Source organism: Vombatus ursinus, unplaced genomic scaffold, assembly GCF_900497805.2.
Source record: "Vombatus ursinus unplaced genomic scaffold, bare-nosed wombat genome assembly UNPS02014778.1, whole genome shotgun sequence".
Lineage (NCBI taxonomy): Eukaryota > Metazoa > Chordata > Mammalia > Diprotodontia > Vombatidae > Vombatus > Vombatus ursinus.
In genome coordinates, this window is record NW_020954556.1 from 29,980,395 (window position 1) to 30,008,380 (window position 27,986).

The 27,986-nt window shown below is 35.9% G+C and overlaps 1 protein-coding gene across 1 annotated transcript in view; it reads right to left on the reverse strand.

Annotated features, from left to right (window-relative positions):
- The window catches only part of REL (REL proto-oncogene, NF-kB subunit), a 58,165-nt gene that overhangs the window by 28,840 nt on the left and 1,339 nt on the right, over positions 1-27,986 (reverse strand). Inside the window, exons 2-4 of the mRNA XM_027865369.1 lie at positions 18,128-18,270; positions 14,209-14,363; positions 9,463-9,554 (exon numbers count right to left, since the gene is read on the reverse strand). Coding sequence (XP_027721170.1) covers positions 9,463-9,554; positions 14,209-14,363; positions 18,128-18,270 — 390 coding nt within the window. The remainder of the gene's footprint in view (positions 1-9,462; positions 9,555-14,208; positions 14,364-18,127; positions 18,271-27,986) is intronic.

The window sequence follows — 27,986 nt, forward strand, 5'->3', positions numbered from 1 at the left end:
AATACAAAATCTGACTTTATATGCCATGTTTCACCACCATCTTAACAAAAAAGCAACAGATGGAGGGGAAAGTGAAGAGAGGGGTCTTCCCGTATCTCTTCTCTGGGGCCAAGCTTATTCTTTATAATTTCTTACCACTCATTTTCAATTGTTTTGTGGTTATTTTCCTTTCTGTTTATGTCATTGATTTCATAGTGCATATTGTTTTCCTGGCCCTGCTTATTTTTACTTCCCCTTTTGTACTTCATGTCTTCCCATGCTTCTCTCTATTCATCATCTATGTCATTTCTTACAGTACAGTAATAATCCCCAATCAACTGATGGACATCTACTTTGTTTCTCCAAAAATGCTACAATAAACAGTTTTGGTGTATGTAGGACCTTTCTACTGTGCAAAATAACTCAAAATAATGGAATATTTGATGTAAGGTTGTGATATAATATAAGCAGATTCAGTCTTCTCACAAAATTAGAGAAATATTAATCATCCCCACCTTACTGACTTACATATTAACAATAATATGAAAGAATCAATCAACAAACATTCATTAAGTGCCTACTATGTGTCAAGCATGCAAACAAATATATACAAATGCATCAAGCTATATACAGGAAAAATAGGAGATAATTAACAGAGGGAAGGCACTGGAATTAGGAAGAGGTGGGGAAAGCTTCCTTTAGAAGATGAGATTTTGGTTGGGACTTAAAGGAAATCAGAAGTTGGAGCGGAGGAGGGAGAGCATTACAGGCATGGGGGACAGACAGATAGAATGCAATTCCCTTGAGAACTTTGTGCATATCCATTAATCTATTGGAGAATGGTTTTCAGTCATATATTTCTGTTAGTTGTCTGTACGTCTTAGGTACAAACCCCCAACAGCTAAGCATGAATTATTTAAAAGATCATAGGTTCATTGATCTAGGCCTGGAAAGGAGGGGAGAGCTCAACTAGTCCCAACTCTTGTTTTACAAATAAGGAAGAGGAGACATAGAAAGGTTTGGTGACTTGTTCAAGATCACAATGGTCATTAAGTATCAAAGCCAGTTTATCATGGTGCTATTAATACATTTTAAAAACTGAAGGCTGAGCATGAAACTGCAGAAACATAAAGAAGAGAAAAGAAATTCTTGCCAAGAAGAAATAGTAAAACAGGTAGGCTATGTAATATAGAAGAGACAAGTTTAGATTACAGGAATGTTTATGTGGGTGTATGTATATATCTATATATACACAGATATAAACATATATATCTGTGTATATATAGATATATCCATATAAAATGTTTTTTATATATATACATATATGCTATTATACATATATGTAGGTATATGTGTGTTTATATAAAACTTGTTATAACGTGTTAATATTAAATTTATAAAGTATAATGACAAAGTGTTAAAAATTAGTACAGTAATGGTATAATGGAAGTTTGGCTTCTCACACTTAATTAGCTGTGTGGCCCTGAAAAAGATACAGTTTCTCTGAGCTTTCAGTTTCCTCACCTGTGAAATGTCTCACAGGGTTACGTGGAGAGGCTTTGTAAAATACAAAGTATCGGTATAAGATACCTCCTACAAGAAGTCTCCCCTAACAGTTATTAAGCACTTTTATAAGCAAGACACAATGTTAGACCCTGGGAATAAAACAATGAAGAGTAACAGTCTTTGCCCTCAAGAAGCTTACCATCTGTCTGCTGGGGCTATGCCACAATAGGTACGATGCGGACAAAGGAGAAACGCAACAAGAGGTTCTAAGAAAAAGGGCTGAGAACACTTGGAGGGAAAGCTTCACAGAAAGAAGCACTCTAAGACTTCACAGAAGAGAAGACTCGTTGACAGAAGGCAGCAAGGGGGTCCATTGAACACAGGCCACAATGGCACAAATCCTGGGAATTCAGAGCATTCCCAAATGCTCAATTTGGGAAACAATGGGTAGTTCAATCCGACTACACCCACAGGCTGCACAAAAATGGAATGTGAAATGAAGTTGGAAACATCGCAGGATTTCACAACTGTCTGGGCCCTCACCTGTCCTGTGCAGCAGCAGCAGGGCGTGGAGTCATAAAGTCCTGAGTTCAAATTCAGACACTTCCTAGAGTGTCTGGTCGAGTCATTTAACTTCTACCTGCTTCAGTTTCCTCATCTGTACAATGAGGATAATACTAGCACCTACCTCTCAGAGTAGTTGTAAGGATCAATGAAATATTCATTGTAAAGTGTTTAGCACAGTACTGGCACAAAGTATAAGCTAAATAAATGTTTATTGTTATTATTATTCCAACCCCTTCATTGTATAGATGAGATCATGGAGGCCCAGAGGAGCTCAGGGCCAAAGGTCATACAAAGGTCTAACAGGGATTCAAACCCAGCACTCTTTCCATGGTACCTCTTATCTCTTATAAAAAGGGAACCAAGATGAAAGGGTTGTCTAGATTTGAATTTCTTGGTCTGTAGTCAAAAGCTCTTCCCTTGAGCCATACTCCCTGGCAAGCTAATGCCAGACTGTGGAGGGCATTTCAGCATTAGGCTAAGCAGTCTGTATTTTATTCTGCAGATTACAGGGCACCAACAAAGGTGGTTGCTGGGATTCACAATGATCCCTACTCAACCCCACTCCTTAGGTAGACAAATGGGGGAGGGTCAGTAATTGGTTTAACCTTCTGCAATAATTCACAGCCTTTTAACACTTTCACATTCTTTATTCAATAAATCTACACTAATTTGAGTGACTTAAAAGTTGTAATTGCCACACAAGCCAAATACCAGGTCTTTTTTTCTCTTTCAGCATTTAGACAATCCATATTGAAGGCAGGTTGGTGTCAGGTTCTCACCTATTTTGTTACCAGACCTTATTTAATATATTAAAGAAATCTATAAACTATCATGAAAGAGGAAGCGTGCATCCAGCCAATTCCTCTTAAACTATTTTTAAATTCTACTTCATACTTGATCAACAGAATATGATGTAACATTTATGTTCCCTTTTTTAAATTAAAAGTTTAAAGCATGTCTTTAGAATCCAAATAGTATAGAAATGCTTTACTCACAAACAAGCATGATATACATATGGTGACAGGTTATAGGAAAGAAAGAAATTAACTTTTTTTAATGCATCACTATCACAGACTTTTTGAAATTGAAAATGTAAATTGAAAAACCAATGAAAATATTCCCTAGCTCTGTATACATAAACTTTTTAAAATCCTAAGACTGCTAAATATCATTAGTGTGAAACAAGTCAAATAGAATAGGTACACAGTACATTTATAAACCATTTTATAAACATTATAAGAAAAAAATTAAGTTTAATTATAATTCATTTTCTTCTTACAGACTATATATGACACTAACCTCTTGGGGATGGGAGGGATGAAGAAGGGGAAAGGACCCAAGGGTAGAGTCCAAGGGAAAAGAGATGAAGATAATGGCCCAAGAGCAGAAAGCATGGTGTAGAGACTGCCACAAAGTGAGTTGGAGGCAAGTAAGGTAAGTACTCATCTCTGGGAGGAGGGTAAAGGGGAGTGAGAGAACGGACACAGAAGCAGAGTTCAAAGTTACAGTGGAAGGAAGATGAGGGTGATAGAGCACAGGGTAAAGTGTGGAGATGACCAGGAAGTGGTGTGATTTAATAAAAGCTTGTTGATTGATATTTAAGTCAATTTGGATAAATATTTCTGAATTAACAGTGCCAACCTGCCTAAAATTAAAGCTTTGATTTTTTTATATGAGCTGCTGAAACAATATAAACATTAACTTACTCGATCAAAACCTAAAATGAAATTTAAAATTGATCTAACTGGTTGACTGATTGAAATTAAGAACTGATTAGCAGCATTTTTTTCCCCACAAAAATGTAGAAATTTCTATAACAACAACAACAAAACAACTGAGAATATTTCGTTTCTAGGTTCATATTCTTCAATGCTTAAAGTATCTATGATTTAATTTGTGTAGGTATTTCCAACAATGCAGATAAAATCACAAACCTCTCCATGCTTTAGTTGACAGATGATCTCAACAACAAAAAAATAATCTATGGCCAACTTGATGATCTGCCTCTCTGTAATTAGACTGGCCTAAGATGATAGGTATACCATCCACTGCCAGGACCATATTCAAATTCTTTCTAGCTTGGTAGGATGGGTTGAACCCAGGGTCACCCCCATACCATAAGAATGCGAAGGAAGACTTTAGTTCAAAAATGTAAAATAAAATAACTGGTCAGCATATTGTATTCCAAACCATAGAGTAAACATTCTATTTTCTCTTTTCCATATAGTAGGTTACCAAGCCATCCTGGACTGCCCTCCAGACCATTACTGGGGGAAAATATAATTTGCCCCACAACTACAACAGTAGCCTTGTGGTTTTGCTTGTTCTTTTTTTGTTGCAGGTTAATTTGATAAGGTAAAAGGCTCTAACCTCTGATGATACAGATCACTTGTCTCACTGGACTCTTCTTATCAGATGCCAAGGTGACACAATTTACTTCAAAAATTAAATTATAAAAGAAAAGGCTTATACACCCTTACGACAAAGCCACCTTGAACATAGGGAAAATAGAAAACTGAAACATAAGACAGAAATATAAATTCTACAGTGTCAAAGACTATGTTAGGTCACTGTTATATATTCCTATCCCATGTACGGTGTCAAGGTGTCCTTTGACACCTTAACAAAGAGTGGTATTAGGTTGGTAAACAGAATCCAGTCACTGACTGTTTACAAATACTGACTGCGAGTTGACTTTATATACTTAAGACGAAGCAACTTTCAACAATAACACTGTAGTATTATCATGTATGTTCATTTTCCATATATTATACTATACTAATTATACTTCTAATTAAAGTAGAGAAGGGATTTAAAGCAAAGATCTTCAAATACCAAACTTTAATTTTGGACCACCAAATCTACAATCCTTAGTTGTCCAGTGTATCAAACTATGTAACCATTATGGGTATCAATTAATAGGATTCAGTTCCAAATCTAAAACAATTATGACACAGAAGATGTGAACTGGCTTCAATGCATGCTAGATGCCATACTTCACACAAGAATATTCGATCCAGTGGGTTTTTTTTCTGCCAAAACAGTACACAGATTTTGTTCTGGGTTTTGCACAAAAGGTTTGACTCTCAGTAAGCTGGCTAGGATAATGAAGCATCATTAATTCATACAAGGTAATCTGTAAAGCATGAGGCTACAGTGAAAACAGAAATGTACCTGCTCTTATTTATTTCCAGACCACTGTCTCTATAATACAAAACAGGTATCACATTTTTGAAAAGGATCTGCAGAATACTATTTATCTTGACCAAACTACAAAAAATTAGTCACTTATATGCCTTTGCCAGAAAGACTACTTTTATCTATTTGTTGAGTCAATTTTGTTGCGTCCAACTTTGTGACCCCATTTGGGTTTTTTTTGGCAAAGATAATGGAGTATTTTGCCATTTCCTTCTCCAGCTCATTTTACAGATAATGAACTGAGGCAAACAGGGTTCAATGACTTGCCCAGTGTCACACAGCTAGTAAGTGTCTGAGTCTCAGGTCCTTCTGACTCCAGGGTCAGTACTTTATCCACTGTGATACCTAGCTGCCCATCTATACATTTAAGAATATACAAAGACCCATTTCTCCTCTTACCAATTGCTATAGATATAAAGCTTCCTAAAGACAGAATCTGAAAAAAAAAAATGAAGACAGAATCTGCACTACTGATTAGAGAAATGCAAACAAAAACAACTCTGAGGTACCACCTTACATCTATCAGATTGGCTAATATGACAAAAGGAAAATGATAAATATTGGAGGGGATATGAGAAAACTGGGACACTAATACATTGTTGGTGGAGTTATAAACTTATCCAACCATTCTGGAGAATTTGGAACTATGCCCAAAGGACTATAAAACTATGCATACCCTTGGATCCGGCAATACCACTGCTAGGTCTGTATTCCAAAGACATTTTTTAAAAAGGGAAAAGGACCTATTTGTACAAAAATATTTTTGTGATGGCCAAGAATTGGAAATCGAGAAGATGCCCATCAATTGGGGAATGATTGAACAAGCTGTGGTATATGATCGTGATGAAATATCATCATTCCATAAGAAACAACAAGCAGGATGATTTCAGAAAAACCTGGAAAGACTTATATGAACTGATGCAAAGTGAAATGAGCAGAACCAGGAGAACGTTGTATAAAGTAACAGCAATACTGTATGATAAAGAACTATGAATAACTTGGCTATTCTCAGCAATACAATGATCCAAGACAATCCCAAAGGAGTCACAATGAAACATGCTATCCACCTTCAGAGAAAGAACTGATATTGTCTGAATATAGACTGAAGCATCTTTCTTTCTTCCTTTAATTCTTTTTTTTTGGTTCAAGTCTTCTTGTACAAAATGACTAATATGGAAATGTTTTACATGATTGCACATGTATAACCTATACTAGATTGTTTGTCATCTCGGGACAGGGGAGGGAGGGAAGAAGGGAAGGGTAGAATTGGAACTCAAAACTTAAAAAAAATGTAAAAAATTATTTTTACATGTAATTGGGGAAAAATAAAGTATTTTTTAAAAAGATAGAATCTGAGCTAATTTGAAGATATATGCTGAGTGAAGTGAACAGAACCAAGACAACGTTGTACGCAGTAACAGCCACGCTGTGCGACGACTGATATTGATAAACTTAACCCTTCCCAGCAATACAAGGATCTAAGACATCTCCAAAGGCCTCATGATGGAAAATGCTACCCACATCCAAAGAGAGAACTATGGAGTTTGAATGCAGATCGAAGCATACTATTTGCTATTTTATTTTTCTTCTGTTGAGTTTTGTTTCCTCTTTCTGGTGGTTCCTCCTATTGGTTCTAATTCTTACTTACAACATCACTAATGTGAAAATATGTTTAATAGGAATGTATATGTATAGCCTATATCAGATTGTGCACCATCTTGGGGACGGTGGTGGGGAGTAAGGGGGAGAAAAATTTTAAACTCAAAAGCATATGAAAGTGATTGTTGATAAATCAAAATAAATTAATAAAAAACATAGATGATGCTTAAAAAATTTGAAGATATCAAAAACATTTTTTAAAGAATCCTACCTACAGGAGATATAAAACAGCTCAAATGATCAGGAAGGGAAATAAGCACAATATGAAACTGAGTTTAAGATTTGTTTGTGGTTCTGAAAATTTTAGAACTTTAAGATTTCAAATAAACATTTTAATCTCTTATTCTAAGTTTTATTAAAAAAAAATCACATGATAATCATTACCACTACTATAAAACTCCCATCAGAACATGGAATGAAGCCAACCTAGGAAAAGGTAAGCAAGATAGTGTGACTTCTTTGAAACATGATCTGTTTAATGAATTTTGCCCCAAAATTCAATTTTTCACTTAGACTAAAATAATTTTCTAATGTATCATACAGTTTGAGACACCACTCAGTGACATCTCTAGATATCTACACTACATAAATGAGTTCTGTCCTCATACTGCAATTTTAGTCCTATATCTCTTGCTGTGACTGTGAACAAATCCGTTAGGCTCTCTAGACCTTGGTCTCCTTAGCTATAAAATAAGAACACTGGGATTAGATGATCTCTAAAGCTCATTATAGCTCTATGATGCTATGATTCATATCCAGAAGAAACGTCGTCTCTCCCAGAAAATTGGCTTCCCATCCCAATTCATCTATGTTTTCCTAGGCACTGAGGCTCAAAACATTGGAATCATCACCAACTTAGCTTTCTCCTCCATTAATCAATCAAAAATTTATTTGTCATCTATTATGTGCACAAAACTCTGCTAATTGTCAGGGATATAAAGAATTAGAACTACTTATAATCCAGATGAGAAAAGATAAGATAATCCAAATGTGAAAATTTAAATAACATAAAAATTCAACAACAATAAAAGAAAGGTTAGATGTGATTATTTGGCAAAAGCTTCATGAAGGAGGCAGATCTTGACCTAAGCTTTGATAAGTAGTGAGAATGTCCCAGGCAGGAAAACAACTAGAGTAAAAGCACAGCAGCAAATAATGTTTTGGAGAAGTAAATGGGGTGGGGGGAGTAAGGGGAGGGAATTGGAGACAGGTGGTCATGGCCTTGAATGCCAAGCTAAGAAAGTCACATTTTATTCTGAAGGCAGTGGGAAACCATGAGCAGAAAAGTAATATGATAAAAGTGTTGAACAAGCTTAGTCTGGCAGCAAGGAGTAGGGTATTTTGAAGGAGAGACCAAGTACAGAAACCAGTCAGGAGATCATTTCATAGTACAAGCATCAGGTGCAAGTTTCTGAACAAGAGTGGCTCTGTGGCAGAGAGGCTGGTGGAAGACAATGCGGAGGATGAGTGCCCAGGACCTGGTGATGGGTGCCCTGAGCACCCAGCCGTCACATGCCATCACTGCCTGTGCCCAGACCTCCATTCCTAGATCGCTCATTACGAGGTTCCGAGGAGAATCCCTTGTCTCCAGCTTCTTCTCACTCTAGCCATTCTTTATACTACTTCCTGACTGATTTTTGCCCAAAGAACACTTTTGTTGTGCCACTTTCATGGTTAAAAATATTTCACCTTTCCTTACTTTCTACTGTGCCAAATCTAAATCCATATTCTGGACTTTCAAGATCTGGTTCCTCATTATTTGCTCAAACCTTATTTTCTACTCTTCCCCAACACATTCCTTCTATTTAAAACAGAAGGGTTTTGTCCAGGGTGAGGAACCTGAGGCCTCGAGGCCACATGTGGCCCTCCAGGTCCTCAAGTGAGGCCCTTTGACTGAATCCAAACTTCACAGAACAAATCCTTTTAATAAAAGGATTTGTTCTGTAAAACTTGGACTCAGACAAAAGGCTACACCCGAGGACCTGGAAGGCCCTATGTGGCCTGGAGGCCGCAGGTTCCCCACCCCTGACTCCTGTTACTGTAAAACAAAGTGCTCATTCCTGTTTGAGCTTTGTTCATGGTATTCTTGTGGTCTAGAAGGCTTACTCTCCTTTGCTACCTATCCAAATCCAACCAGTGCTTATAGGGCCACTTCAAATCTTCTCTCCACCAGGACCCCCTCACCAACCAATCCAGACCTCACTAATCTGCCTCTTCTATGGATTCCTATAATATTTCAGGTCTGTAATACACAATTTAACTACTGATTAATATATCTCATTCGCTATCAATTCATATGTTGGTCTTATCTCTCTATTAATACCGTGTATGCTTTTTAAGGACACAGAGGTATGTTTCTATCTATAACAATAATTACTTTCTAAAACTTTTTCTCTGACTTTGACCCTTGGAAGTTCAGAGACAATGGGAAAAGGGGAATTGGTTCATCTTACCACAACTATTATAATACTCACACATTTCTGAGAAAAGTTTTGCAAAACAATGGCTGTCAGACCAATTATGTCATCAACTAGCCTTGTAAAATACACTCACCATTGAAAGGGTTAATTTCTGCTGAAATTCGTGAAATAATGGCTTCTTTAACTTCTTTTTTCTTTACACATCGAATCCCCAAATTCTGAAAACTAGAACAGAGCAAAATAAAGAACTATTAAATAAATGATTTTTTAAATCACAAAAACAAGAGTGAGGTCTGTAATGACCTACTGAATACTGCTAAAATTAATCACTTTAATACTAACTGATGGTGATCTAAAAGTGACAGAAAGCAAAAGGAAAGTAATATTAAGTTTCTAAAGTATACATTAAAAGGAAAAAGAAACAGAATGTACATTTTTACACAAGATATTTATAAATGCATTCTCACAGTATGTCCATGTCAAATTTACCAACCCAGAAAACAGTGTAATCACCAAGATCAGAAGACTAAAAATCACCAAGAGTGAGTAATAGGTGCTTACAAAGGATTTGAATAGTTGATATTATGTCACCTTAGAATGTGTGGTCCTAGACAACAGTGAAGTATCGTTTGTTGTACATAGTACTTCATTATCAACTACAACATTATTTATCTTCAATATGGGAGCAATATCATTCAGAAGAATCAATGGGAAATTAAGAGATTTTGATACTTAAAAATTAAACATTTACAAAGTTTCAAAATGTCACATTTATGGAAAAGTTCTGAATAGCTATCAACACTACTCATTTGCATGTGACTAGTAGAGATCACTGCCAGGGGACTGCCCCACCACCACCAGCAGTCATACATAGTCCCACATGGAAAAACCATTACATCATTAAAGTTCGGTGGATGTGAACAAGGAAGCAAAGCTCTGCTATAATAATATTACTGTTCCTTCAAATTTTATTTAGCAATTCAAGTAAGCTTTTCTTATTGGCCTTCTCAACTATCATTAATCTTTTCCTCCAAATACTCTCAGAAAATACTCAATTCATATACACTTGGCTTTGCTTAATTTGCACCTGAAATTACTTTGAAGTTTCCTTTCTCTATCTAATGAAGTTGTGTTTTCTATAAAAGATTCTACATTGCTGAAATTCCTGAAATCATATAATCTCTTCCTCAAGAGTATTCCTAGCTTTATCCAGAGATAGTAAGGCCATCTTTCAATTTTTCTATAGGAAAGGGCTTGTCAGTGAAATACTCATTTGAAAACAAAGTCAAGTAATTTCTAAATATATTATTTAATTAGACTTCACTGTTTTTCATATAATTTTAGACCAGTAATGACTGTAGCATCATAGATTAGAACATATCAAGTCTGACCCCCTCTTTCAGAGAAGAAATTGAGACCCAGAACTTAAGTAATTTGTTAAGGTCCAAATCTCTCTAACCTACCTAGTTAGTGGCTGAACCAGAATTTGAACACTGTTCTAACTTTCACTCCTGTGCTCTTTCCTCTAGACTACATTGCCTCTCTATATATCCTTCAAGGTAAATACACATTCAGATTTTATGTTCATCCAAAGTAAAATGATCTCATTTCTCCCCACAAAAGATAAAGGTATACCACTAGTATTACTGACATTATAACAAGTTTTTTATTTTTATGGATTCACAAGAATCAATTGAAAATCCTAAGCACTGTATTATTAGTATACGTTAAAAAAATTTTTTTTTCATCTTAGGAATGGAAAAAAGAAGGCAGTCCAGTCAGTTCAATGTTCCAATAACAAATACTACAAATCCAGGGGACAGGAACATTAAGGGGAACAGGTTTTGCTCATGACTCAGATTCTCTTTACCTCTTTTTCCATTCATAGTTTAGCCTAACCCAAGAAATATGGAATATAAAATTAAACGATGTCCAAGCAACTACAAATCTACAAAGTATTTATAACTAATAATAAATTACAAAGTATAAACATATTATATCCTTCACATGGATAAACAGTTGACAAATTAGCAAAGTCATTAATTACAGTGCTATGTTATACTTCTACTGTCAATTATATTTATTTGCTTGAAAATAGTCTGCTGCCCTTTATTATAGTCATAAGTGCCTGACAGAAATATCAATGCACATGACTTACACATCTTGCTTTTGTAGTTACAGAGGCATATTCATGGATGGAGAAAACAAATGCTTCCTGATAAACACTATTTCAAAGACACCAAGACAGTTTCCATGTTTTCCAAAAAATACCAGTTTGCTTGAACAAAAACTCTACCTTACTTAAGTGAATATGCAAATTCTTCCTCTCTATTTCCCCTTTCTCCTCTTCCCAGCCTACCCTCACAAACATTTTAAGTAGTTGTTGTTATTAAACCTTAGGGAGAATGGATTTCAGATATTTCCTAAGAACAGGTTTTAACTGGGAGTGGAAGAGTGGGATGGGAGAGATGAGGAAGAAAGTAAGATGAAGATGCTAAGGACTAGAGAAAGAGGGACATGAAGGACAAAGAAGAGCACATAACTGAGAGGCTGAAGGTACCAAAGACACTAGCAAGGTTCATAATTTTCAACAATGTTAGCCAGAGTGAACATTTTCACATGATAGATCTAATCAAGGCACAGACTCTCACATAAGCCCCTGATGTATTATACCTTATAAAAGGAGTACAGACAGGACCCTGATTCTTGAATTTGCTAAATGTGTTATCTTGGATGGATTTTAACTTTTGATAGGTTATTTTGGTAATCATTATGTAATTAGAGAGTCTAAAGGATATTAAACTAAATTATACATCTACTAACCAAAAGTCATTTTCTATCAGTTAACATTTAGGTATCGCATATAAATGTCTACAGTAAATACTACTCTTTTACCAATTATCTACTACAATCAGTTTAGTTTTTAGTATTCTGATTTCTATAGACAATCCATTTTCAAAGGTAAATCTATGAATTAGAAGAAACAAGGCACTAAACTATCATTAACAAAATAAAATGAATAATCTTGGAGTATCAAGGGAGAAAAATTAGAAAGGATTAAGGAAATGAAGGAGAAGGTGAAAGGAGAAAGGGATGTGATAAGAAAAAAGGCACACTCACAAAAGAAAGCAAACAATCATTTTTTAAAGTAATTAACATCTAAAAAGTATTTTTAATGTTGTACAAATATTCAAAAAAGAGAAAGGAAGAACAACCTATAAGTATGAAAAGATATTCAGCGGAATATTTGCTACTAGAGCTATTAATACTTTTAAAGATCCATAATTTCAATGGTATTTTCACCAATGCATAACACAATCATTTCATGCTGATTGAATCACTTAATGAAATTCTCTAAACAAAAATAAAATTAAGTGATTCACATGTTAGCACAAAGTCTATGCCAATGGAGTTCAAGCTATGGCAGACATTACGCTAAAAGTGTTCAAGTCAAGGTTAGGTTATTTATTTGCAGTTTATCTAACTAGAAATCTTAGGATCTTAACCTACTTTTCCAGTATAGTGTTAACCCTGCCAAGAACAGCTGTTTAAGTGAGCAAAAATTCTGTATTAAAAGAAACTGAAACTAGAATTCATGTACATGACTGACAAATCATGACAGAAAGATATGACTTGTTAACTATTTCTTCAAAATTTGCAAATCTTTAATTTTATTATCAGGGGTCCTCTGCCTCCATCAATATTAATCTCTAGCCTGTATTATTCCAGTAGCTGGTCTTTCAAAATGTGCAACTGGCAAAAATTTCATTATTTTGTGACCAACCTAGTAATGGGATTATGATTAAGTTATGACATTTCACAACTTATTTAGGCCAGTTGTCAAACAGATTACACTGTCCTATAGATTATATTATACAGGGCCTACACTATTTTTTAAACAAAAATGCATAGTTTTTGTTTGAGAGAAATCAGTGGATAGAAGGAACAAAAAATATAACAAGGTAAATGACAGCTCACATCAAATACTAATCAACTTAAGGAAAAAATAGCAAGTCAATTCATCTTGTAAAATTCGCATTTACATACAAAATTTTCAAGTTATATAGTCTGTTCAAAGATTTTAAAACAAATTTAAGTCTCAAAAAAATCCTTGAAATAATCCATAAGGATATAATTTCTTAGTTCTTCAAAATAAGTAAGGAAAGTCAAATCAAATATCCAGGTGTAAAAAAAGGATAAACATTCCAAAAATATGTATAATTCCTAGTAATTTTAAGATGTAACATTTTAAGTACTAAACAATTAATCGGGGAGGGGGGGAGGAGAATGCAAGGCAAAGATGATCAGCTAACCAAAATCTCAACACTGAGAAATCTGGTATATACTGTCAGCCACAAAAAAAAAAAACATCTGTTCATACTAATCACTACTGCTATGTTTACTTCATCCCTCCCAGAAGATCAGTGGTGGTTCATTCAGCTACTGCAGAAGGAAAAAAGTAGTTACAATACAACAGGTAGGAAATGAAATGATACCTATCAGTCAACAGGAACAGTATGAAAACTTGAATAGCTGTCCTTGAGACCCACAGTTTAAGAAGCGCAGAAGGTGGGGCAGCTAGGTGGCGCAGTGGATAGAGCACTGGCCCTGGATTCAGGAGGACCTGGGTTCACATCCAGCCTCAGACACATAACACTTACTAGCTGTGTGACCCTGGGCAAGTCACTTAACCCCAACACCTAACCCTGCCCCCCTCCAAAAAGGAAGAAGCACAGAAGGGGTCGCAAGTGGGAAAAGTTTAAGAAGCCCTAAATGGACAGAGAGAGGAGTGGTTTTCTAGCCCTCTTCTTGCTCCTGAAGGCTCTGGTAGGGTGTATTTCACACAAACGCCAGCCCAAGGGAGAAAATGGTCACTTACATCAAAGCTCTGCGTTCCTGACCAAACTCAGCTTCATAGTAGCCATCTCTACAGTCTTTTCCAACTAGATCATGGGGATGTGGTTTGTACGGCTCATTCTTTGTTACCAGAGTTATTCTCACTTTTCCTCTTCCTTTCCCATAGCAATTCATTATCTGAAAAAAGGAAGAAATTTCAAGAAGTAAAATGAAACCATGCATCATGAACAGCTTATCTATTCACTACTGACCTCCCCCCCCCAAATAGTTTTATTTACATACCATATTCAAACATTGCATGAATGGAATTGGATAGAGATTTCTATAAAATATTAGACTGGAAGGATTAACCTTTTCTTGGCCTTGGGCTCTTGCTTCTAACTTCAAACTGTGAAGTCACCTGACTTCACAAATGAGTAAAACAATGCTCATTTAAAACTACTATTACATACAATTAGGAGAAATTCAAATGTAAATTATAGAATAAATTATCATTGCCTAAATGCACACATAAAATAAGTCAAATTGATTTTAACATAGTCCATTTACTGTGATACCAAAAAAAAAATTCCTTGTACTTGTATATTTAAATCACATTACAATCAATTTCACTTCAAAAACCATTTAAATACAGCTAAAACTAATCATTCATCATCTTGGTTTGGAAAAATATTTATGATAGTCTGCGTTTATTGAGTGCCAAGGACCATTATTAGGATAAAGAAGTGACCAGGATGACAAAACAAGTAAGTTTTACTAGAACTGTTTAGAGAAAATATGACTTCAATGAAGATTCATTAAGAAGGTGAAGCATAGTTTGGTGGAGGGAAGGAAAGAAGATTTTAGACCAGAGGAAATGATTACTATTTAGAGCAGTGGCTCTCAAAACTTTTTGGTCTCAGAACCCCTTTACACTCTTAAAAATTACTGAGGATCTCCACAGGGTTTTTGTTGTATTTGCTGTATTAGAAATTAAAGCATCTTATAATTATTATGAAAATCATTTTGACCTTGGGTGAACCCCAACTCCCAACCCTTGGCAAAAGAGACCTGGAGTCCCTTGGACTCTCAAGACCACATTTTGGGAACCACTGATTTACAGGAAGGGATAGGTAAAACAGAGTACATGGATAAAACTAGAGTACAAACCAGGGTAGAACAAAGTAAAGGGCAATTAGCAACGCAAGAGGGAATCCATGGTAACCTCACAACTGCCTTTTGAATTTAACTTCATTTTGAAAGGCAACTGGAAAATACTGCAGGGACTTGATACTGAGGGTGGCCTGACCACAATGCCACCAGAAGAGAGCTAGCAAAAAGGTTGTTCTAGTTATGTTCCCAAGTCCTATCACGACGTCTTAATGCCTGCATGGAGGTGGTGAACAGAGGATGAATGATGTCTTTTAGAGGACTGGGGGAAACAGCAACATTCCTGATGGTAATAAGAAGTTGGAAAGAGGTAAGAACCTGGGTATTCATGTTAATGGGATCTATTTCTTAAAATATATTTTTATATTTTTTGATGGCAATAGGACATCAAAGAGATGGTGAGACATTTGAGATTAAATAAAGAACCAAATGCTAGGGCTAAAAATGTCAATCTGAAAATCATTAGTGAATAGATGATAACTAAAGACAGGAAAATAGAGCTTCCCAAAGATAAAGTAGAAGAAGATCAGAAACCCTTTGGGCAACCCCATAATGTATGGGCTAAGGAAGAAAAGGAGTCTTTGAAGGAATAATCTGAGAGATGAAGAAAAACCAGGAAAGCATAGCATCCTGATATGAAGATCGGAATATTTCAAGAACATTTCATATTTTAACTTTTATTAACATTTTTCTTTTTTTGTATTGTTAGAGAACTCTAATAATCAAAACTCTAGCATTAGAGTTTTAGCATTATGCTAAAATTGGGAGAGTCTGAATTCTGTGGCTTTAACAAGTTTCTTTAACCTACATAAGCCTTAATAGAATAGAAATAGCAAGCTATTTCATTATTAAAAGTGACTTGAAATCTTCAGATTTCAAGATGAAAGGTACTATATAACTGCAAATAACAAGTTACCTGCCAAAAAAAACTTTATTTTGCTGAACTTCATTTGGCATTTTATGGTAACAATTTCTCTCTTTAAAACTACGTAAGAAAAGTAGACATAATAGAATCCTATTGTGTCATAAGAATGCTGATAGGGATGATTTCAGAGAAATCTGGGAAGACTTTTATGATGCAGAGAGAAGTGAACAGAATCAGAACAATTTATACAATAACATAATAAAGACAACTTTGAAACATTTAAGAACTCTGATCACCTTAATGAGCAACCCTGATTCCAGAGGACCAATAATAAACTTCACTACTCACCTGACAAGAGTTCACTGATTCAAAATACATGAGACATACATTGTTAGACATGGACAATGAGAGGACTTATTTAGCCAGATTATACGTCTTTGCAACAAGGGTTTTGCTTTTGTTTTTCTATTCAATGAGGAAAAGGGGGAAGGAAAGAAAATTAATGTTTGTTGGTTGGGGGAAGAAAAGATGTCCATCAACTGGGGAATGGTTAAATAAATTGTGATGTGTGAACACAATACTGTGCTGTAGGAAGCTATGCTGCTAAAGAATTCCGGAAATCATGAGAAGATTTATATAAACTGATGGAAAGTGAAGAAAACAGAACCAGAATATACACAATGACTACAACAATACAAATGGAAAGAATGGGAGGAAAAAATGCAAAGGAACACTTTGTAATTACAATAAATAAGCTTGGTCCCAGAAGAGAGGGGAGGATGCACTTCTCCATTCCTTTGCACAAATGGGCAACTATGAAGGTGGGACAAAGCACATATTGTCAGACTTGATTAATCCATCAGTTAGTTTTGATGAATTGCTTTTTTATTCCTTCTTTTCTACTCTGTTATAAAGAGAGGTTCTCTGAGTAAGGAAAGGGGAGAGATATATTAGAAAGAAAAGGTAATATAGAAATATATCAAGAAAAATTAAAAGAAAAAGAAAAATAGTTTGGATATTTACAAATTATGTTAGTAAAAGACATCATGGTCTAGTGGTTAGAAAGCTGGCCTTGGAAGGCCTGGGTTGAGGTTCCACCTCTCAAACAAACTGACCATGTGCTCTGTCTGGGTAAGCTATTTAACCTTTGCAATGGTCTGGGCAATTCTTTAAGATTATAATTTTCAGAGGAGATGCCAATCTATGTTGGTAGAGAGATTTTCCTCACTGGAAGTTCCCTGTACCAATGAAATTACAGATCTGGCTCCTATCATCTCTCCCTATACTAAGATTTTACTGTATAAAATTACCGTTTGAATAATCACTTTAAGTCAAGAATTTTATCCTTTTTCTGGATTGGTATGAAAAAAAATGAACATATATAAAGTAATAAAATTCCCAATCAGCAAGTGCAGGTACAAGGTCAGGGACAGACATTGTGGGCAGGGTAAAAAAATGAAAGGATGTTGTTCCTCTTCCTTCTCCTAAGCCTACATTCTGGGAAAAGAGAATGGGAATCATGGCTGAGGTAGGCGCTAATTTTTTTAGCTGTAGAGTAGCTCTGAGCCCAAGGGGAAGGAGGATGCCTTCTCTTTATCCTCTACAAAAAGGGTCATGATCCACAAACTGGTTGAGTATGAATTACTTTACCATATTACATTTTTTGATAAAACAATTCATACACCAAAGAATATCATGCCACAGTCTGTCTACAAGGAAACCTAGAGAAAACATTCCTGAACATCTCGTCACTTGGTATACATTGTCAAAAAACAAACTCCCACCCCAAAACAATCTGATATCTTAAGCATATAGTATCTAAAAAAGTTGCAAGAAGAAAATTATTGGTGACCATGCAGAAAATGTACCTCTTGTAAAATTGTGAAGCTCTTCTGATTGTGTGAACAAGAAAACAGTGGTCTATTACCTGTATAGATGGGTATGTTCGGTTATTATCTGTACTGTGTTCTCCTGGAATGCTCCCTGCTGACCGTCCTTCACATTTATAACGAAAACGCATGCCCCTTTGCCTGGGCTGTTCAATTATTTCTACATATGGTTCATGTCCACCTAAAATTAAAACAAAAAACAGGTGAGGTTAGGGTAGCAATAGCATTAGATTTTTAACAGTCTTTATTTTTCAATAGACAAATGTAGATTTGTTTTCTTTACAAGTAAACTACAGAGTTGAAATTCAAATAGATTATGATATTGGAAAGGGAGAAGTGAGGAAAGAAATAAAATCAAGCTTTCACACAATGGCAACCCATTTTTTTTAATAGTTGGTAGGATCAATTTGTCCCTAGAGATCTAAAAACTTTGAACTGGCATGAACTATGAGATCACCACTTCTGAGTTTTCTAAATGAGCACCAGGGGTTCCCCCAACATTCTTGCAGGAGTGTTAAGAAGATAATAGTGCTTGAGTGTTTTTAGTGCCAGCTCCAAGAACAAGTAAATTACAACTGAAAATATTTTATTTAATTAAATTTATCAGTTGTTGTGAACTAATATTTTACAAGAACACGCAGAAAAAATGATACCAAGCTTTTCCTAGCCTTCAAATTCTTCTAGAGAAATGAAGGATAGGTTTGACATAAAACTTAAAATTCCACTAAAACTTTTAAGTAATATATGAAAACTAGATAAAATAAGCAGACTTAGCAAGACTTTAAGGGGAAATCAGTTCACCAAGATTAGAGATCAAATGGATTTTTCAATAAGATTAAAATGCTTTACTATGTTACAATGTAGGAAAAAATATATATAAAGTGATTTTTACTTATATAATGCTAAAATTCATAATATGCAATTTTGTTCTTTTTTTATCAAATAGCTTCTTATCAAAAAAAATTGATCAAGAATACTGATTCTGCTTTACAACTAGGTACAACTTTCAATTCTCCCCTTTAACTCCCCAAATATACGCCACTGCCTCAGCCTATGGAAGTCTGAAATTGAAATATTTCAATTCGATATGTGCAAGGTATAGTGTTATCCCTGATAAACTAAAACAAAAAATAAGTAAGCATCATAAAAAGAGCACTGGATTTGACGTCTGAGGATCTGCGTTTGATTCCAGCTGTATGTACTACCTGGATGATCTCAAGCCTTTCCGGGCTTCAGTTTCCTCAGACATAAAATGAAGGAGGAACTGAGGACCCTTCCAGCTCTAAAAATAACCCTATGATGCGACCCTTCCTTCAAAGAGTTTACATTCTATTGGAACGATAGACTATGTACACAGAGAAGGATTCTGATGAGGGAAAGAGGGATCAGGAAAGGCTTCTTCATTCCTTATAGGCTCAGGGTGGGGAACTCTCTTTTAAGGTTTTGGCATCTGTTAAAATGCAAGGACCACTGAAATAGACCATTATTAATAACTAGGAGAAAGAAAGGCAGCATTTAATTTGCCTTAAGAATACACAGCAGTATTGTAGTTTTACTAAATAAGAAATGAACAGAATTTGTGGCTAAAATGATTACTATTACAGAGCAGAACATTAGCTTCCTACTGTGAATTTTCATAAATTTGCATGCATTTTATTTTACTGACCTTAGGTCAGGTTTTCCTGGGCTTTATTGGCATTTTTGGTCAGGGGTGAGTGCTTCAAACAGTTATATCATTATTTATTTGTACCCCATGAGCACAAGAATAAATAATTTCTTTTTCTTGGTGAGGCAGTTAGGGTTAAGTGACTTGCCTAGAGTCACACAGCTGGTAAGTATCATGTGTCTGATGCCACATTCGAACTCAGGTCTTCCTGACTCCAAGGCTGGAGCTCTAACCACTGCACCACCTAGCTGCCCCAAGAGAAATCTTTTTTTTTCTTTTTGGGTAGGCAATGGGGTTAAGTGCCTAGGGTCACATAGCTACTAAGTGTCAAGTGTCTAAAGTCAAATTTGAACTCAGGTCCTCCTCACTCCAGAGCTGATGCTCCATCTACTGCACCACCTAGCTGCCCTGAATAAATAATTTCTTAAGAAGTAACACTATGAAGAGAGGCCATGTGGGATAGCGACTAGGAATCAGGAAAACAAGGATATGGTCTTGGCTCTGTCACAAAACAGCTGAGTGCAGTCACTTAACTTGGCAGCCTCCCCCACCCCCAGGCAACTCTAAGACAATAAATTACAGCAGGAAGGAGTTTGCACATTGAGAGTTCTTTATAGTGAAATCAAAGGTAAAGAAGCAAAAAGTCCAGAACAAACCACGATGAAATTGTGTGTGTGCGTGTGTGTGTGTGTGTGTGTGTGTGTGTGTGTGTAAAATGATGAAAATGATGAATTAGGTGGAGGCTGTCTTCTGGCCCTCCAATACCCATTCTCTCCTCGGTGGGGCTGCCTCCTCCTCCCAAACCCTCAATTTGTCTTCATACTCCTCTCCCCATGTGATGAAAACTTCTACTTGAGGAAAAATCTGATAAACTCATTCATATTAAGTTATAATAAGGAAACCTAACCATCTGCTTTTAATCATTAGATAAGCCTTCTCCACCCAGACATCTTTAACTAGGTAGTGGGTAGGACTTACTTGACCTTTAGTCTGACCGTACATTTTGCTGATCTTATCAATGAATAAAGAAGAAAGTGGGGTTTTTTCTTGGGGGGGGGGGATATAGATTGGATCTATGATTTCATCATTGTAGGGAACTCCTAGTATGGAAACTCCATCTAAGTAACTGGTCTACAACTTACTCTCTTAGTGAACTGCTCAGGGGCACGGAGAGGTGGTGTCGCTTGCCTGTGGTCACATAGCTAGCCTGTGTCAGAGTGGGAAATTTAGACAGCACCAAATGTGAGAGGAGCAAAAGTTTGCACTTAATACTCCTTCAGCAGAGTAGAAGGAGGTGAGGGGAGTTCAGTTACAGGTAGCTGAAAGAGTACTGCAGCTTGCTTGCTCCCATAAAGAAATTCCTAACTTGCCATGCCCCACCCTTCTTCTCCCTTCTTGGGATTTCCCCTTCTGGCTCTCCTTTACAGGAAGAAGAACCTCTCCTGCCCTCCCTCTGCGAGCAGGGCCACATTCCCCCCGCATAGGAGAAAAATCCCAGTGCCACCTTCCCCATCATGTCTTGTGTGGGAAGGAACTTAGCTGGGTCTTCTCCAGTGGAATAGAAAGAAATCCAAAATCACTCTAAAAATCCATTAATTGGACCAGATCAAAATGAAGATTCTATACCTCTGAAACACTGTAGTAGTCTACTCTCACTCTACTGAATTTGTCTTAATTATTTCTCTATCCTTTTCCCATAACGAATTACTGAGTTGATTTAAGGACACATTTCTTGGTGCCTGCTCCAGGCAGCAGTAACCCTGGAGCCAAAACCGTAGGTTTATTTTGAGCTTCTCTGTGCTTTAGGGGTATCCATAAAATGAGGAAGTCAGATTAAATAATATCCAGGATCATACCTCTAGCATTCAAAGGTTATCATTCTTCCTCTAATGCTGATATCTGAGTCTGTGGAGGACATTAGAGGAACTAAACCTATGATTAATAAGACTTCATTTAGATAAAAGAAAATTTAATGTTTTATATAAGAGACTGTCCACATCTTCATATTTTCACATCCCACCCTCGTCCTGATTTTTTTATTTCTACTTCCCTGTATGGAGATACGTTTATCTCTTTATATAAACAAGTTTTTTTTTAATTTCCTAGCTATAAATCACTGACTATAAGGAACAAAACAGTAACATGTAGCAGCTATTTCCCCAGATAATTAAAATACTGTGTATTTTCAAAGCACTTTTCTTTGACAGAGTGAAAAGAAAGATGCTAAAATATATTCATCTGTGGAACAGAGAAAATGAATACCTACCATAAGCCAGTGAATGACAGGAAAAATAAAATGTTTAACCAAGAATACTATCAGAGAATCACAAAATTTTAGAGTTGAAGGGAACATGGGGATCCTCTGGTCTAACCTTCCCTTTCAGAAAAAAGTCAAATATCTGGCTATGGGAAAGTCTAGTTCACCTTTAATAACAGTTCTAAGTAGGATTTTTACTATTGCATTTTCCTATAAAAATTATACTACAGACCAAAATGCCAATTAAATCACAGCAAATATTATGCAAAAAGAAAACTAGTTATGGAAGTATTTAGGCAGATAATTGATAGGCATCTTTGGCAGTTCCTTCCTCCTAAACTCTGAAGAAAACAATCAAAAACATTATTTTTCATTGATACTGATTTTTTAAGTATACAAAAAACTTTAAACTGAAAGAAATATGCAATACCATACTAATGAAAAATCTCCCAATTATACACATTCATACCTTTGGAACCACCTTTGATTCCTCTATCCAGTTGAATCCAATATAATATTCCAACACACAAATCAGTCATTACTAAGCACTGTTAATTCTATCACTGAAATATTTTTTGTAACCATCCCCTACTCCCATTCTCCTAGTTTAGGCAGTCATGTTGAACTTAATTGCCAGGACTACTGAAATAGAAGACTACTGAAATTGAGGTAGTTAGATTGCTCAATGGACAGAGTACTAGACCTGGAGTCAGGAAGACTCAAAGACTTCAAATTTAGCCCCAGACATTTAATCGCATGTGACTCTGTTTGCCTTAATCCACTAGAGAAGAAAATGGCAAACCATTCCAGCATCTTTGCTAAGAAAATCGAAGGGACAGTATGGCCCATGGGGTTATAAGGAGTTGGATATGACCAAACAACAACAACTGAAATAGCCTAAATAGATCTCCCTCTGTCCCATTTCCATCCTGCCACAATCTATCTACTCCATACTCTATTCCCAGACTGGTCTAGCTAATGCTCAAGTATGACAACCTTAAAAAGCTCCCTGTTATATACCAAAGAATTCCACTAATCAGACCCAAACCTATATGGACAATCTGATTTAACAACAGCTTCCCTCAGGTACTTTATACTCCAACTAAACTGTACTACTTATTCGGTGCAAAACTGAACCACTAAATGAGTCCTGCGCTTTCCGGTTTTCATGCCTATGTTCATGCTGTCTCGTTTCTATAATTCCCTTCTCATTCATCTCTACCCATCTTCTACCCATCCTTCCATGTTCAACTCAAATACTACCTTTTCCATGAAGCCTTCCCTGATTTCCCTCTCATCTGGTCTCGTATTACTTTGTATTTCTCTCACAAATGAATCACATTCTAATTTGCACTACATACTTTACCACCCCTGACCTGAGGACTACAAGCTTCTTGAGGAGTGGAAGACCTACTGATCTTTGCGTCTCCTCCAGCACCATCCACAGCTCACTGTATACAGGAGAAACTTACTAAATGTTTGTTGAATAAATGATTAACATTAGTAATACAGCAAGCTGCATCAACATCTGCTATCCCTACTGCTAATTGCCCAAAACTACAATATTGATACCTGGCACCTCCAAGTTTAACAGCTTTCAAAGCATTCTCAAATAAATCTCCTCCCCAAAGCCTCACAAGAATCCTGTGTGTTACCTCATAGGATAGATTTTATTTCCCCTCAGTTTATAGATTAGGAAGCTACGGTTCAGAAATGAGCTTCTGATTTGCCCAGGATCCCCTAACTAGCAGTGAGCTCACCTAGAACCTACATATTCTGACTCCTAGTCCAGTGCTCCTTTCTCTTACTCAGACAGAACAAGAGGTGACTTCATTACTGTATTTGCTCCACCAACTTCATCAACATAGCTCACCACTCTTTCTCATACCTTCTCATCTTGTGCCACTATTGTTCATGTTTTACCATAAATCCTCCATGAGGGATCTACCTAGAACACTGCCTCTTATCAATTCCTCTAGTACTTGGTCAAGTTGCTAATCACTGGACAGAAATAGCACAATGAAAGTGCTAATAGTTAAACTAGTATTAGCAGAAGGTCTTGAAACTATGCCCCATTTCCATACTCCAAAAGTGAAAGAGAACTTACAGCAAAACTCAAGGGTATAAGTAGGCACTTTTGTCTGTTCCATGGCTTACTATGGCCACCAGTAGCCAACCTATTGATGAGACTGAATTTAGCTGAGTCCATACATAGTTCATCACCCAAACTCTAAACCCTTCCAACTTGGAAAAACCCACCAAATTTCATACTCTGCTGGTATGGCAGCCTAAAAGAACTCAAGGTCATCTCCATGCTCCAACGAAGCATTATAGTAGGGCTTAGGAGAGGACTTTCTATCACAAAAAAAAATGATTTTCTTTTATACATAAAATATAAATTATAACTGGAATAATGGAGAATTGGTGTTCTAGAATCATTAAATTTTTTTAAAGGCTAGAATAAAAATTGTTTCAGGAACAATACTTACTGATAGGCTAAGTAAAATGGAATCTAATCCAAGTGTAACAAATGTTAAAAACTTCAGAAGATAAAGCATCTTGGTAGAGGTAAGACTCAATTTAGTTCCTGTACAGACCTTGGAACATACAGGAGAGGAAGCAGCAAAGCAGAAATCTAGAGGACTTAGTACACCTGACTGAGAGGGGGCAGAAGAAAATACTCATGACTCAAGCGTACAAACGGAGCTGACATCATCTGCTTTCCCAATTAGCCTACACATGAAATTTAAAGAAAGGGGAAAAGGCAGTTGTGTCCCCTATGACCTGGGAACCAGTTTACTTCATAAAGACCAGTTTTCTGTTACTTTTGCCTCTTCTGGACATAAAAACTACCTTCCTCTCTCAGTTCCTTCTATAAATATGAAGCATCTACCACAGTATTACGTTAACTATAGAAGAATACAAAAATACAAATAACTCCTTAAGAACCTTAAAGGTTCCCACAGTCAGAGTGGGATGATAAAAATAAAACAAATTAGATTATGATAAGTAGACAAATTAGAATACAATAAAGGACTACAAAGTGCTAAAGAGATCAAATGAAGGAGAGGGGAAGATCTTATTAGGGAGGAGGAAAAAAGATCAGAGAAGACTTTATGAAAAAGATGACTTTTAAACTGGACCTGTTAGGATTTAAACAGATAGAATTGAACAGAGGAGGGCATTTCAAGCCCAGAGAACAATACAAGCAAATACATGGAGTCAGAGAAATTCACTGAAGTTCATAAATAAACAGGAACACTGACTGCCCAGCCACACATACCTTAGACAGGTTTGGGAACATTTTTCTTCATACTTCCTACTCTAATTAACCGTGATGTCAACAGATTTGAAAGGAAGATTTAAAATCCTTATTTAAGCTAGTCTAATGGAATCTAAGGGCTGCAAAATCCTAACCATTTGTTTTGACCATTTAGAAAACCCTGAACTTCAAAGTAATTTGCAAAAATAATCAATTTTTCTACTTCTCCCAGAAATCTTTTTATTCTTATAAATTATAGTTTATGGTACTTTCATGGTATCTGAACCATATGTATTCAACTACAAAGGCTTGCTTCCATGTCAAAGTTAGTAAGAGATGAAGTATTAAAATCTGAGAAGGCAGTATTAACTACTCTGTTACTCTATTAAAATACTTTGTGAGGTTTTCTGTTATGTCAACATTAATAGATTCTAACCACAGATGATAATTAACTCTAATCAATTAAGCAAAGCTTTCTGTCAACAAACTTATGATTTACCAAAGATATACAGATAATCAAATGTTCAAATAAAGGTATAAAAGCTTTCACCAATGATAACAGCACCCACCTCCCAAGGTTGTTATGAGGATCAAATAAGATAATAATTGTAAAACTCTTAGCACAATGCCTGTCACATTTATTGCTCTGTTGTTTCAGTTGTGCCTGACTTTTCATGACCCCATTTGGGGTTTTCTTGACAAAGATAATGGAGTGGTGTGCCATTTCCTTCACCAGCTCATTTTACAGATTAGGAAACTGATGCACACAGGGTTAAATGACTTGCCCAAGGTCAGAGACGACTAGTAAGTGTTTGAGGCTAGATATGAACTCAGGAAGATGAGTCTTTCTGACTTCAGGTCCAGCACTCTGTGCACTATAGCACCACATAACTGCCTTTACTTTATTCTGTACAGTGATCAAATCTGTACAACAAATGTTTTCTCTGGTACCTGTTAGAATCACTCTAATGAAATCTCTAATTACTGTACTATTAATTCTGGAGGAAAGAAGATTGAGGAGTGCTATATAAAATGTTAGCTATTATTATCACTTAGGGCAGCTAGGTGGCACAGTGGATAGAGTGCTGGGCCTGGAGTCAGAAAGACTCATCATCCTAAGTTCAAATCTGGCCTCACACACTTAATAGTTGTGTCACTTACTAGCAAATCACTTAACCTTGTTTGCCTCAGTTTCCTCATCTGTAAAATGGGTTGGAGAAGAAAATAGCAAACAACTCTAGTATCACTTCCAAGAAAACCCCAAAATGAGGTCATGAAGAGTCCAACACAACTGAACAACAATTATTATCATTATAAAGGCCAGAACAAGACAGTAGATTTTTCCTTTTAAATTAGTTTCAAACTTCATCAATAGGAATCAAATCATAATACACTCAAAAACATATTTTCTTTGTTCATTCATTTTTAAAATATTAGATAACATTTAATTTTTAAAATACTTCTATGGAAATCCTTTTCTAGTTATTTACAATTTTAGCATTTAAGTGAAAGAAAGAAAACTACTCTTAGTTTTGAATTCCTTTAAATCATCCTATCATAATCAGTATATTGCTATAGTAACTTTTTTTTACAGTAAGGAACTCTCATATCAGTCAACAGAGGTTACAGATTCACTAAGGGAACTACTTTACCATCATTTTCATAAAAATGTGGGATGTTAAATAGATTGCATACAAATGTGGTTAATTTTGTGTTGCCCATTTAAAAAGTATCACATGGTTGACAAATTCACACTTCCTGAAAAGGTTGGTTAAATTTCCAGCATACTGCCTATTTTATTTGTGAAATATATCTCTGATATTCTCACAGATTTTTTTTTTTAGCAAATCAAAAATTTGACAACTAAAAGTTTTTTAACGCTAGTCATCCCAATTCGTTTTAATATTATTAACCCAATTATATGGCATTTTAGGGTCAATGATGTGGGTAAAGGGAAAGTTTTAATATTTTAAACTATACACATATTCTCACACTAAAACCGCAAACACAGCCAAAAGCCTATCATCTGAAACAACCTTACTTACTTCCTTTTCAACTTACAATAGTTGCAGTGACATTGTTCTGTTTAAAAAGAAAAAAAAATCCTTTCTGTTTTTTACTTCCTCTTCTACACTCTAAAACAGGGGCGGGAGACCTTTTTCTGTTGAGGGTCACAGACCATATAAGTGTAAAAAAAAAATCCTATATTTTAGTGGAGTTTAAGTGCTTGATGGACTGTTTTCTGTTTGTTTTAAGAGAAGGTACAGAGGAGATGAAATATAAAATGTTCCTCTCAAGTACTTTTAAAATTAAAATCAAGGACTATAAAAACTACTTTTAAAAAAGTAACAAATAATTGTTCAATACTTCAGCTTTAATGCCCAGCTAGGAGAGCAAGGGGAATGGAGAGAAAATTAAAGGAAAAGAACACAGGAGAGAGACAGACACAAGAAAGTTCAATGTTTGCCAAAGCCATGAGACGTAAAATTCTGACTCATTTACTAATCTCAAAGCAATCAAATGGAGCTCACAGATGAGGGAGTTCCCTCCAGTGATGCAGACTGAAATCCATCTAATCCTGACCATCCTGTAATAACTCTTCAATATCCTCTCAAAACTTCATCAGGAGGGTCCCACCCATGGGAGGAAGGGAGATGAAGGCTTCTTCCCTTTCTCCTGACCCTTAAAAAAGACAACTTTCTAGACTGGGGG